This window comes from Peromyscus eremicus, chromosome 6 (genome assembly GCF_949786415.1).
Source record: "Peromyscus eremicus chromosome 6, PerEre_H2_v1, whole genome shotgun sequence".
Taxonomy (NCBI): Eukaryota; Metazoa; Chordata; class Mammalia; order Rodentia; family Cricetidae; genus Peromyscus; species Peromyscus eremicus.
Window position 1 is genome coordinate 2,002,651 of NC_081421.1, and position 14,586 is coordinate 2,017,236.

Below are 14,586 nucleotides of genomic sequence, written 5' to 3' on the forward strand. Positions count from 1 at the left end.
ATGAACTATACTTGGGAAGCAAGGCTAAGGCTTCAGGTTGTTTTGTGTATGTCCACTAAGATACATGTAAGGACCAAAGTCTTTTGTGTATGTCCACTAAAATACATGTAAGGACCAAAGTCTTTTGTATATGTCCACTAAAATACATGTAAGAACTAAAGTCTCTTGTGTATGTTCACTAAAATACATTTAAGGACCAGTCTTTTGTACATGTCCACTAAAATACATGTAAGGACCAAAGTCTTTTGTATATGTCCACTAAAATACATTTAAGGACCAGTCTTTTGTACATGTCCACTAAAATACATTTAAGGACCAAACTCTTTTATACATGTCCACTAAAACATGTCTGAAATAGCTCAGCACTGGCATTCCTACTCTGGGAAGCAATTATGAAGATTTCTCCCTTTACCTATCTGCATTTGATGTTTTCCACAAAAGGAGTACCAGAAAGTTTTTAGCTTTGAATTTACCATTTGTGAAAAGAGCCCCTTCACTCCCACATGCCACCCTTCAGTAATAGAACAAAACATCCACACAGATATTAAAACACTTTGTTTCCAGTGCCCCACAATTACAGCAAGATCTATTTATATTTTTATTAATAATTGAAGAACATGTTAACATTTCATTTCACCTGTGGCAATTTGGAAAGATTTATTGGGTGCGGAGTCACACTGGGCCCAGCTTTCCTTATTAGGGCTGTAAGTCTGCAGTCCTCCTCTGAACAAATCAAAACAAGCAGGCTCGTGCCTCTTAGGCAAATATGTAAACTCCTTAATGGTAGTCCAAGGTCAAACCAAAAGGACATGTTTTTTAAAAGCAGCCCAAACAACTTCATTGATGACAAAGCATAAAAGGGCATGCAGAATTCTAACTCAGTGTCCTCTCCTGGAATCAGTAAGACAGAGAATGCCGCAATACAATCCTATTTCCAGATTGCAAGTGCAATCTTCAAGAGATCCTCCAAAGAAACGGCCACGTTTTCTACATTCATCAAGGTGATTTATCCAGCAAGTTGAAGCTTGCCCATCCCTGTTATCACTTGCCGAAGCTGTCACTTGCTGAAGCCAAATGGGCCTCCTGCGCAGCAGGACACATATCCACACATCAGGAGCACCACTACATGCTACCTCTGACTGCCGCTGCATTCCACTGAAGCCCTGGGGCAGACGTTTGGCCAAAGCAGCTGCAGGGTCAGAGATGACCAATTGGCCTTGACTGTTTCGGCAGAGGCAGATCTACTTCTCTGGGGAGACTGTCTTTTCTGCACAGAAATGATTTGTCCTCATTTTATCCATGTATTATTCATGCTAATGTCGTCTCTAGGGTTGTGGATCCTGATCAGGTCTGGCCTGCCCTCGGTAGGCATCCAAAGACTTGGGCAATCACCTGCCCAAGTTTGGCTGCTGGGACAAAGACAGCCAGTTGTCCTCTGGGGTGGCACTATCTTTACTTAATGAAGCAGCAGCTGTGCGGGTTTAAGTTAGCACTTAGAGGCACCAGATCTATGAAACACGATAGCTTCTCCAGCCTAAACGTTATCATGCCAGCCGTTCTGGCCATCCAAACAATAAGCAAATGTTTTTCATGAAAGGAAACCTGAGATGGGAACACGGAGATTGGCTGTCTAGTTCATTTCCCGTATAGACCAGAGCTGTTTACCTCCTGAATTCCATTTTGGTACCAATAACTTTTCTAAATTGCAAAATACCCTCTTGCTTTGATGTTCTGTGGGGTCTGAGCATTCATGATGTGTCCTTTGTAAAGCTGAGCAGATTATGATATATTCAACTCCATTTATACAGGAAGCTTCCCACCCCTAAACACAGTATCTGTATCACCTAGCTTTGTTCAAAAGTTTGACAAAACCAGATGTTGGAGGACCCAGTCTTCAGAGGCCTGTTGTGGTTCTGAATATGACTCTGTAATTTCCTCACAGGAGGAGGGTTACTAATGATTGCATTTTAATAGGGATTCTGTCTAACTGCGTACAAATTATATTTAATATGGATGAACAATGTAGTTGAAACTCAGGAAAATGTAAGGACTGGGGTTCAACCCCCAGCATTGCAAAAACAACAACAACAACAAGCAAAAAGAAAACACAAAAATGCTACTTAAAACAATGGAAGCATCCTTTAAAATATTAATACTTCCACCAACTACATAACATTTAAATATACTGAAGCTATAAATTTTCTACTCCTTTTTATTTCTTTAATCACATACATGTGCAGCTCCCCCCCCCCCCGCTTTTTTTTTTAATCTTTGAAAATTGTGCAATTTTCATGAGTACAAAGAGACTCAAGTTATACTCAGGCAGGACAGACAAAAAGGCCAACTCCATGTAACTGGAAACATTTCAAGACACGTGTCCTCTATGAAGGCTGCAACAAAACGTTTTTGCAGGTGAATGAATATATGTCCAGGCCTTTAGTTGGGAATTCTGTTAACTTATTGTCAGGCCAGGCAGGAAACAAGGTGGCTGGGGGGTTTTCCTCTGTCAACACTTTGGGAGACAGATGGAGGAGACCGCAGTCTGTGTTTGCTCTCATCCAATGGGAGAGCCCCTTTCTTATGGGGCACATGGAGCTTCTTACAAATGGGCTCAGCAGGAGTGTGGGCTGCAACCAGCCGACATGTATTCTTGTTGTTGTTGTTTCATTTTTTGAGACAGTTTCTTTGTATGGCCCTGGCTGTCCTGGAACTCGCTCTGTAGACCAGGCTGGCCTGGAACTCACTGAGATCCACCTGCCTCTGCCTCCTGAGTGCTGGGATTAAAGGGGTGCGCCACCGCCACCACGCCCAACAGGACATTCACTCTTATCTATCACTGCATCTATTGTGGGCAGACCTGTGGACCAGTGAGGCCACTTGCAGATGTAATTAAAACTTCATTCATTTAAGAGAAATCACAACTTGCTCAATTTATTTGTTTGTGGTGTATGCATGTGTTCAAGAACAACACATACTCCCCAAACTACCTCTACACAGTATTTTCAGAGCAACCCTAAATTCACATGGAACCAATGAAAAGTTCAAAAACAATAAGGTTGCTCACAAATTCCCATGTAATATGCTAAGCCGTGGTGTGGAAGAAATGGCTCAGCCATTAAAAGCACTTTCTGTTTTTCCAGAGGACCCAAGTTCAGTTCCTAGCACCCAGATCTTGTGGCTCACAACTGCAGGTAACTCCAGCTTCAGGGCACCTGACACCTTCTTCTGACCCCTATGGGCGCTGTGCTCATGTGAACACACATCCTTAAAAATAAAATTTATCGTTGCCCTTGAGTTTCACAAAACAAAGCACACACTTACCAAAGAAATGGCAAGTCTCAGAACGAGTTCTGAGTGTTTGGGAGTGGGGGGGTGGGGGAGGGCAGCTCTCCCTATCGTGACCATTTTTCAGAAAAGGTGTTAAGCAGACTGTAAGCACAGACCCTGACAACCTAACCTCCTGAGTCGGGCTCTGGTAGAGGGGGAACGTTTTGCCACAACTGCATGTTAAAGCCTCTATAAAACATGACCCACACGTTTAGCGGGAGCACATTAATTGTCAGTCAAAGAGTTCACAACATGAGGTATAATTTAACATTCATCCCAGGCCCCTTAAATACTGTAGCTGTTCCCCCACATTTTAAACACCGAGGGGCTATTAAAAAGACGGGGATTAGTGCAAATTACCCAGCATGTAGTGCTCTCACTGTTTTAACTAAGCAATAAAACTGTGTAATTGTACAACACTAATTGAATGCAGCCACACGTAATTGTGGGCTGCCATATGTATCCTATTACCATAAAGACTGTCAGGGTTTGGTAAGCCACCCTTGTCCCACTGCAGATGGCTGTAGTCAGAGAAGGAGCTCTCTTGGGTTTATTATACGGCCATAAAGACATCTCATGATTTGACATACTAAATGTGTCAAATGACAACAATTATGAAAAGGTTTCAATTAGAAGCCGAGGGCACGCCCTACTGGGGATCAATACACTGAGAGCTCAGCATATAGACTTGGGGGATGCTGGCGTTTGTTTTCAAAGGTGGTTTTATTTTTGTGTCCTTTTGGGTTATCTGGAGTTTTGCGTCAGCTGTAACTTGTTGAATAGTAGGTATTTGGGCACTTGCTGACTTCCCTTGGATGGGAAGCTGAGACCATTTGGGAAAGTTTTTTGAAAAAAAAAATTAATATAGACTCATAAAACTGCAGCAGTGGCCATAAAATATGAAAACTCACAGATAACCTGAGCCCGGTCTAGTGGTTTCTGAGATTTTTCTTATGGGGGAGGAAAAGCTGACTGATAAACCAGATGTGTTAGAATTCACACAGCTCTCAGAGCTGCTACAAATTCAAGGCTAGTTCTGCTGGAATGATGGCCAGTGAACTGTTAGTAACCACGGAAATAGTTTCACAGAGGGGCTCAGTAGGAACTAGCAACGATTTCACCAAACAGACTTGACGAAGTAGCGTGAAATGGACAAAGCCATGAGAAGGGGTCAATTTACCTTTTATTATATATGGAGTCCCTTTAAAAAGAGGCTGATTTTCCTGAAGCCGTGGCATATGGCCCTCACAACGCTCCTTAAGAAATGGTTTGAATTTAAGTCTTTAATCCTTAAGAAGCAAAGGAGAGTAACACTTAAGTGGGGAATTATTTTGTAAATGTATTTTATGACCATAGTTACATCTTAAGTTAGACTTCTTTGGGGGAAAAAAAGCACTAATGAGAATAAAAAAAAATTTTATTCCCAGATGTCAAATATTTTAGAACCCATGAGTTAAATAAAATAATGAACTTTGATAAGAACTTGATACAGGTCTGAAAGGAATATGCAATTGGAGAGGTTTCAATATAAAGAGAAATAAAATCCCTTGTCCAAGCACCACACTGGTGATATCCGGGAAGGGAAAGCCGTGAGCGGAAACCTCAGGAAACCCGATTCTCACTCCCAATTTAAATCATCATGAAGTTATCTAACACAGGGTCCATGCAGCTGCAGGGGTACATTCCAGATCCTGTCAGGAATAGGATCCTAGGATTTTTGCCCAAACCAAGGGAACTTAATATCACAGCAATTCTTAAAGAATTCATTATATTTTAGTCACACAATTAATAGCCCATATATCATTGTAGGAAAAAAAATATTAGGAAAGTCAGATCACTATAAATAAGAAGGAACTGAAGCCAGCTAGAGTCTTCACACTATGGGTGCGACTTCCAGAATTTTCCTTGCTCTTTTTCTATTTCTCAAGTACTTGTCCACTGGTGACATTCTGTCCATGGCCTGTAGACCGCCTCTAACTGTACTCACTGTCTCTAACGATGCTAATAATACCACATCTAAACGGATTACTTGGGGATTGACAGTCTTGCGTTTAAGACAGAAGGACGTTCCTTATCTCTGGAGTCCAGCATTATCTTGGGTGGAAACTAAGGGGTCACAGAACACAAATGGACCTTGACCTTGGGGGGCCATCCACTGAGGACAGTGAGAAGGGCTGGAGCACACATGCCATTCCATGAGCATCGTGGAGTCGCACGAGCATTTGGGCAGAGAGTTCTGAGAGAGAGAGAAGCCGATTCTCTGAGGAACTACGTTTATCTGCAGATCTCTACCTATATATGGATACACCAATATCTATATTTAGGTCATCTATATCTCCCTACAGAGTTAGGGAGAAAGATGGTTCTCTGCATACACTTTTTTAAAAAGTTGAAGACAACCTGTTTACTTTTATATTATATAAAAAAACATTGATTTACTTAAATTTTTGCCAGTAAAGACTAAATTTTGTGAGGTGTATGTAGCTTTTTAAAGACCCATCAATGTCCTAAAAGAAACAGAGGTTGTGATGGGTGAGTTGTATATCCAGGGGATTTTACCATCTGTTGGTCACCCCTAAAAACTTCCTAAATTAAACCTGAGCTTATGTTCCTTTTTTAATTTTTTTTTTATTATTTGACAATTTCATGATGTATATAATGTAGTTTGATCAAACCTACCTCCCATTTTCTCTCCTTCCAATCCTTCTCCTCCCCAGCACCCTCTTTCCCCTGCCAACTTCATATGTTCTTTTCTGAAAACCTACTGTGTTCGCTTGGTGATGCCGGCATGTGCATGGATGCCGGATAGGCTACTGCAGCATTTAGCTCCTCAGGGCTGGCTTCACTGGATCAAACCGACTTTCCCTGCCCCAGCAGCCATCAACTGCCCGTAGCTCCTCAGGTAGGGGTGAGATTTCATGAGCGCCTCCCCATGCATGCTGGGATTTTGGCTGGCATGTTCAGGTGCAGGTCCTGTGTACACAGCCCGGCCACTGTGTGTTCAAGTGTACAACGGCCCTGCTGTGTCCAGCAAATAGCTTTTGTTTTTGAAACAATCCCTTTGGTCATAATCTGTCTTGTTGGTTGCATGCATACTGGTCACATGCAGGAGTGAGGCTGGGGGATTACTGCCATCTCTGCCCTCAGTGAGGTTTATAGGGGAGATGAGGTGACTCCTTTGTGTAACTGAGGAGTTGAGAAGTGGCCTAAGTCCCTCTGTCCCATATTCATTAATGAAGCGCCCCTCACTCCATGATTGTCTCATCCCCTCCATCACCCATTTGTCCTCCATCTGTTTGATTATTATGTACCAGGTTTGATAACAAGTAAAGCAGATAGGAACATGAATGACATGGAGGAAAAATGTTAAAGCTGATGCAAAAGTCAATTTCTAAATTCTGTTCTTACTGGGTCAGCTGTCAGTTCTCACCTAAACAGTAGCAGAACACACTGCAATAGGGGAGGCCACGTTTTCTCATTAAAACACTTTGACCTTATCAAACACAGATTGATCATTTATGTGATCAGTACAGAGCTTTTAAAGCTATGCTACATCTTAGTATTTGTTGCTGTTAGAGTTAAAAGTAAAACATGCCAGAATTCTGTATACCCAATTACACTACATAAAATGAAATCTGTACTTGACATTTATAAAAGTCACTGTGCTAGCTACAAAACTCTCAATCAAACATTTAACTAGCAAAGGACTTGTTAACAATGCAACAGTTCAGAAGGATGTTGGGGTCTCTTAATGAAGGAGTAAAACAGGATGTGGAATGAGGGATTTGCATGCATTTATTAAGTTTCCTTGTAGGCAGTAAATACATTCCAAAATTTATACTAATTTTACTGAAACACCTTTCAAAAATAATCTAGAGATCTATGTTTTGCCACAAAACAGAAAAACATTATATATGGGTGAATAGTAAAAATTTAAAAGCAATGATGAAAGATGGCATTTCTTATGTTCAATGTTACTGTGAGGCAGTTTTCATTTTTTTGCCACAAGTAAAAGGTATATAAAAAGGCAAGGACCTGACATAAAATCCCAGTGAAGGAGACTTGGGGGAATTAAAGAGCTTTTTCAAGGTCACAAAACAGGACAGTACTAAAGCGGAGCTCTGTGGCTTTTGTAAATTCTAAGCATGTGAAGAAGTGGCCCCCATAATGGGTCGTTCCTATTCCCATGGAGAGTTCAACAGCATTTGGAATCAAGGGGGATCTCATTCGTAATTAGAAATGTCATCTTCATTCCCCTAAATATGCTCTGCTTTCCTATTTATTCTGTGATAGATTTATCCCTAAAAAACGCACCAACCCCATCTCCTCACAGCAAGAAGCCACGACACTGGGAAAGTGAATCTATTCATTTTTCATGTAGCTATTTAAAAGAATTGTGAATACCTGCAATAGTTTCTTTATATTTTTCAAATCAAAGCAGAAAAGGGGGAGAAAAAGAGAAGAGAGTATACATACTTCCTTTCTGGTTCATTTAAGTTAAAGTATGTTCCAATGAGCACAGTATTTAAAAATATCCTGCAAATTATAATTTGAAAAAAAAAAAAGCGCTCTCACTGCTGTGTAATCATAGTAGGCATTTACAGACATAGACAATGGTCTGGTGAGGAACCAATAAACAATGGATGCCCCAAAACTGCACTGTGAAGGGAAATGAAGCCTAACTTTCTGATCACTGAGGTTTGGAGCCTAGAGAAGTTACTTAACAAAGCCTCTCTTGTAAGTCTGTTCCCATGAGGCAATGCTGTGTGAATCAGGATACAGGAGTAATGACTGTGGATGACAGAAAATTGCTGCAGTTCATGGAGGCAGCTATGCAGAGAGAATGTTTAGGCTGCTGCAGAGATTTGGAATTTGAGGTGCAATTAAGTCAGACCTCTGCCATTTGACCTCAGCTGCTTGCATGAGCCAGCCGCTACAAGATTACCGACGTAATTGCAAAGAGCTAATTGTGTGCATATTTATTTCTTGAATGCCTGTCTTTTATGCTTGAATGTCAGCTCCATGAAGGAATGTGTCTAGTTCCCTGGCATGGGACCTGGCCCACAGTGGCACGTGATTAGTCTCCTCCTAACTCAGAGCACACTGCCGTCTAGGGCCTTTGTGAGTCAGAACTCAGTTGAGATCTTGAGTTTTCTACTTGGATATTATATTATAACCTTGGGCAAGTCATTTAAATTCTAGGCACCCAGTTTCTTTACCTGTGAATTGGAGGAGTTAAAGAATTTACTCCACATGGTAGCTGTGGGGTTTAAACAAGATAATAGGTATTTTTAAAAGTTCCTAATGTGAGGCTGAACATGTAAGTGACTCTCTCTAGCAGCAGACCTCCCTCATTAGCTTTTATCTGTGAAGTGGGAGTTAAGATACCTTCGAGATTTTAATTTTTTGCGACAGGGTCTCTGTGGTGATTTTGTGTATGCTCTAACAAATAAAGCTTGCCTGAAGATCAGAGGGCAAAGCCAGTCACTGGTTAGCCATAGAGGTCAGGCAGTGGTGGCACATACCTTTAATCCCAGCACTTGGGATCTCGTGCCTTTAATCTCAGCCCTAGGGAGGTTGAGACAGGAAGTGATGTGACAGGGCGGAGAAAGGAATATAAGGCAGGAGGAGAAAGAGCTCAGGTTTTTCAGATGAGTGGGTGAGGTGAGAGGTGGCTGTGGCTTGTTCCTTTGTCTCTCTGATCTTTCAGAATTTACTCCGATGTCTGGCTCTGGGTTTTTATTAAGACCAGTTAGGGTTTGTGCCACAGGTGTCATTGTGTAGCTTTGGCTGTCCTGGAACTCACAATCTAGACCAAGTTGGTCTCCAACTCCCAGAGATCTTCCTGCCTCTACCCCGCCCCCCCAATGCTGACATTAAAAGTGTGTGCTACCACACCTGGCACTCATAGGCAGTCTGATCACCTCAGGCAGCTGGCTGCAGTGTGGATTTCTGTATCCCATCACCAGACATCAATTTCTGATTTAGTAGAGCTAAATTCAGGCCCAGAAACCTGCATTTTTAAATATGCTCAGAAGTGGAAAACAAAAGAGAAAAAAAGACCATCTTTGGGTGGATGGGAGAAAAATCCTTTTCAGGTTCTAGCCTGAAGAATCAGTAAAATGTATGCCACTCCATGTTTCCCAGTATAGCTCCTCCTACCTGGTTTCAGCTTCCATCTAGACTACCAGCAAGTACTACCAGCAAGTAGACTAGAGAAGGAACCTTGTTGGCAAGGAGAACTCAGGGAAATTACGAACAGCAAAGCAAATAGTTAGAAAGAAAAGAAAGACATCAGAGCTTTGGGCTGTTATCTGCTTTGTTTTGTTTTAGATAGGGTCAAATAGTCCAGGCTGGCTTTGAACTCTTTAAGTAGCCAAGGTTGGCTTTCAACGTCTGGTCATTCCGTTCTCCTACCTACCAAGGAGTTACTGGCTTGTACCATCATACCCGGCTTTATGCATTGCTGGAGATCAGAACCCAAGGCTTTTTGAATGCTAGGCAAACACATTACCAACTGAGCCACATCCCCACAGAACCCATTTTCTAAAATATCTTATTGCCATGATTGTTTTTTGTGTCGAAGTGATAACATCTACTTCTTATGGTTCCTTTCTCTTTGGTTTTAGACCATATATCATTAAGACACAGAGCTAGGATAGTAAAAGAAATGCTGGTGGGTAGGGGCATGGCTCAGTCAATAAAGTGCTCTCTGTGCAAGCATGAGGGCCTGAGTCTGGATCCCCAGTACTTACATAAAAACCAGGCATGATGGTACACGCCTGTCAGCCCAGAACCAGGGAGGTGAAGACAGGTGGACACTTGGGTTTGCTGCTGGTTAGCTCAGCCAGACTTGCTGAATCGGTGAGGGTGGGCTCTGGATTAAGCGAGAGACCTTGTTGCAGAAAGTAAGGTGGAGTCTGGAAAGGAAGACGCTGGACACACACACATGGACCTCAGGCATCACTCAATCATACCCACGTCTGTGCACACATGATCCCTCCCTCCCCTCCGCACACAGGAGTTTCCTTTCTCTTATATTAGAAGAATACTAGTACAGCCATGGAAATGATCCCATTCCCTATTTGGTCCTAACCCATGATGTTAACTACAGCTAGCTTTTGATTTTTTTTTTCAGAATGTTGTTCCCATTTTTAAGAAGTCAAATGTTCTTGAGGGTGTAAGAGCGCTCATAGATCACCTTGAAGAGAAACCGAGTACAGTGGAAATGAACTCAAGAAGCAAACAGTTAAAAAGAAAGAAGAGGGAAAAAAAGTGGGGGGTTGTCCATTCATTAGGGAGAGCTTGGGTGTCAGGGTGCCAGAGGACGACTTTCCTCTTACCAGCAGGTTCTCTGGCTTGATGTCGCGGTGGACGATGTTCAGGCTGTGCAGGTATTTGATGGCACTGGCCAGGTTGTACAGCATCCCACTGGCATCTCGTTCCGTGTATTTGCTAGTGGAAGTGATGGCATCAAAAAGGTCCCCGCCCTGGAAGAGAGCAGCTGGCTGAGTGGGATACTGACAGACGGACTGATAGGCTGCCCGTCCAGGGCACTGACAAACCGGAAAGGAGATGAAGGATGGACTGGAATTTGGGGTGCTCCTCGGGGCTTCCTCTGCTACTGCTTTTCAAAAGACCAAAGACTCTCTGGAGATTTCTCTCCTCAGTATGAAAGATGTTGACATTTTATCCTCAGCTTAAAAAGAGCAGTGACTAGTCTCCAACAGCAGACATGTGGCTGTCTCCCCAGCCCCTCACCAGGGAAGAGGAGGTGGAGCTGGCTTCCCTCTGAGAAGCCTCATGTTGATGGACTCTGGTGACATGTGCTACCTGCCACACACCAACTGCTAGCGAAGTGCAAATTCCTAGTCCTAAACCTCCCCCAGAAAGACAGGTACTTCTGCAAACTTCATCCTTAACAGAATGTTCTCCTGCCTTTGAAATTATTAAGACACGTGCGAAGCACTTGCTGTTTCTCTCTCTCTCTTTGACTTGCTACATTTAGCTCTCTTGGAGTGGGTGTTGAGCTTTCTTTTTCAATAATGTGTTTCTCTGTAAGGAATGGAAAATGGGACCCACAGCCTGTTCTAAAGACAAGAGAGACAGGGAGAGGGGGAGGGGAAGACGGGAACACCACAGAAAGGTTTCTAGACCTATTATTCTTCTGAATTTTTGTTTTCTGTGTTCCTTTATAATTCATCACTGCTTGATCAAACAATGATTTGGGGCTCAACATTAGGTTGATCTTATTTGAAGACCTTTCAGGGAGTTTGGGTGTGCTTTACCAAAAGCATTTACATCATTCTTTCATATTGACTACGAAACAGCTGAGCCCAGAGCCCAAATGCATTCATATGTTATTACTACATACTGAGCAACTTAATTTCCCCTTTCAAAACAGTAAAAACAAAACACAGCCTTGGAGGCTGTCAGGTTTCACAAACCACCCTGGCATCTCTGTCCCTGTGCAAGTTCCACCCTGGAAACTTCTCTCACTGTTGGGCAAGCAGTGGTTCTTCCACAAACAAACCTAAACAAATGTTTTGTCTTTCTGCTTTCTGTTTCTCAAAGACGGGGCTGTCACATAGGGAGGACCGTTTGTTCCTGAGCCATGGGAAGAGGTGGAATGTTCTCTGTGGTCTAGTTGAACCCCTCACCCTTAGTTAGACAGCAGGACATGTGTGGCTGTATGTGACAGCCTGCAAAGCCCCAGGTGCTGTCCTGGTCGCCTAGGCTCCAGCCCCCAAGGCAGTTCTTTCCGGCTCAGACAGGACACTTTCTCCCCTAGTTGAGACATCTTCGTTATGCAGAGAGAATTCACAAAGGCTGTTCAGTGCACTGAAGGCATTGCTGTAGATTGATCAGCTTACAGTTGGCAATTGGACTGAGATCTGTCCCCAGATGCATCATCAAATGCCTCTATTTCTCATCCCCAAATTTAACTTGGTCCCACCTTCCCCACAAATTCAGCCTACAGTGAGCTGACCAATAAAAATAGGGAGGTTAATCATATTTTTAATAGCATACAGCAGGGCACCAGGAATGAGTTGAAGCCATTGGTTTAAAGAGCCATGCTATGGTGAAATTCTGTTCTGTGAGCTGGAGACAGTATAATTTACAAGGTGAGTAAAGTAGTGACTAGATAATAAAATGTGTCTATAAAAATTTGAACAAATAAAAGGACCGCTCTTTGTAAAATGACAGTTTAACATTTTTACCACAACATTGGCATGTTTTAGTCATCTCCAGCCTCAAATATGGCAATGGAAGTGGTTTTTCTTTTAAAAGAAAAACAGAATACACACCTTCACTAATTCCATGACGAGATACAGTTCAGTGGGCACATCCATCTCTTCGATCAAGAGAACAATGTTGGGGTGCTTCACCCTCCTTAAGATAGACACCTCATTCTGGATCATGTGCTCCTGTGCAAGGAAGAAGTCATTTTAATAAACTCAAAATGTATGAGGAACCAACTCAAAATAGAATGACCACCTAAAGATAAGAGAGATGCATTTTGGTGAAATGTAACAGTATTCTGAAGACCCTAAAATAATTAAACTCAAGACCCATCATGACAACTATAACTTTCTAGAAAATGACAGAATGAATCTTAGATAACAAATACAAGGGAAGAAAATAAAGTAAGCAAAGATGAGGGAAGAAATTAAATCAAATCATCCCAACTACTTTTATTCCAGGAACACTTATCTATCTATCTATCTATCTATCTATCTATCTATCTATCTATCTATCTGTCTGTCTATTTATTTTCAGGAATATTTATACAGTTATACATTTTTCTAAGTTTGTGCCATTCTGTTCCATCAGAATGCATCTCTTGGGCTACACTGAGTTAGGAAGCTGGTTTCTGTTTCTCTCTACCCTTGAATGCTAGCTTCACAAGAGCAAATAAAATTGGTACGCACTTTGCCTCGACATTTACTTTTCTTGATGATTTTCAGGGCATACTCCCGAGCAGTTGACCTGCAAATAGAAAATTTTTTTAAATAAAACTTAATTTTGGGATCAATTGAGTCCTTTCGTTGGGAGTTAATTTCTTGCTTGTAGGCCTCAGTGTTTCTGTTTCTGAAAGGGCTCTGTTCTTTCTGTACAAAGAAGTCTGCAGATGTTTATGGGATTGCCCATCTAAGGACAGTGAATGTGTGAGCACAGACAGACCTGGAGGTATGTAGCCATGTTTACACAGAAGACACTGCCATTGTAACTGTTTAACCCTGATGGCTGCTGTCCCTTCTCCTGATGGTCATTAGCAGGGGTGCAAAGCACGTGTCTGTAATTGTCCTCTCTGCTACTCTTTTAATCATCCCCCACCCCTGCCCCACACAGGGTCTCCCTAAATAGCTGGCCTCAAACTGGTGATCCTCCTGCATCAGCTACCAGAGTGTTGGGAATCGAGGTGTGATCTATTGTGCCCAGTCAGTCTTTCTTGGGGTTCCGTCTCCACAAGAGTGACTATGACATTTGTCTGAACAGCTCTCAGGGCTGAACTCTCCTGAGAAGTGGAACACCCTCTGTAGATGTCCATTCAGTGTCAGAGACTGAGGGTGAATTTCTGGAGAACGCAAGAGGGATGAGGCTCAAAGAGGAAAGAGAAGGATGAAACCGTTTCTGGAGCTTTCCTGGGACCCACTGGGCCTTCTGTGGCTGTTAGTCACAGGATGAAATGGAAAGGATGGTTCAAGTCAACTTACTTTCCCATAGCCACGTGCCAAGGACAAAATCATGCCTCTCAGACCCTGAGCTTCCCGGATAGCCCAGCCACATGCCTGATGTGTGTGGGACAGACAGGTCGGCCATGCTGTCACCTTTCTGTAAGTGTTAATACGGGCCGGTATTTCTAAGATATCCCGACACCAAACCTGAGGGCATGGCTGTTGTTAGAGGACACAACACACAGGAAATCACGCTAAACGACGGCCTCAGAAGCAAGAAGCTTTCATTTCTGGCCCAAGACCCGCAGATCCCAGCCTTTTCATTACAGAGAGGAGTCGCTTGTTGGGTTCCACATGGCTGTGGCTGGAACGAGGCTGATGAAGGAGCAATTTGGAAAAGGGAATTTCAAATTCTTTGTATGGAATTTAATGGGATTCCCACTTGTATGCTCAGAGCAAAGAAAATGGTTTTTCTATAGACCAATTTAGAGGCCAAGTATTAAAATATCTGTTTCATGGGCCTTTTAGAAACCAGTAACATGTACTATTTCTAAAAATGCTGGTTACTGTACTTTCAGGC

The 14,586-nt window shown here is 42.5% G+C and overlaps 1 protein-coding gene across 4 annotated transcripts in view; it reads right to left on the reverse strand.

The window, feature by feature from the left end:
• Nucleotides 1-14,586, reverse strand: part of Dclk1 (doublecortin like kinase 1) — a 298,047-nt gene that overhangs the window by 35,471 nt on the left and 247,990 nt on the right. For all 4 annotated transcript variants that reach the window (XM_059265105.1, XM_059265106.1, XM_059265108.1 and 1 more), the window contains 3 exons: nt 13,260-13,317; nt 12,636-12,755; nt 10,671-10,817 (listed from right to left, as the gene is read on the reverse strand). In XM_059265105.1, coding sequence (XP_059121088.1) covers nt 10,671-10,817; nt 12,636-12,755; nt 13,260-13,317 — 325 coding nt within the window. The remainder of the gene's footprint in view (nt 1-10,670; nt 10,818-12,635; nt 12,756-13,259; nt 13,318-14,586) is intronic.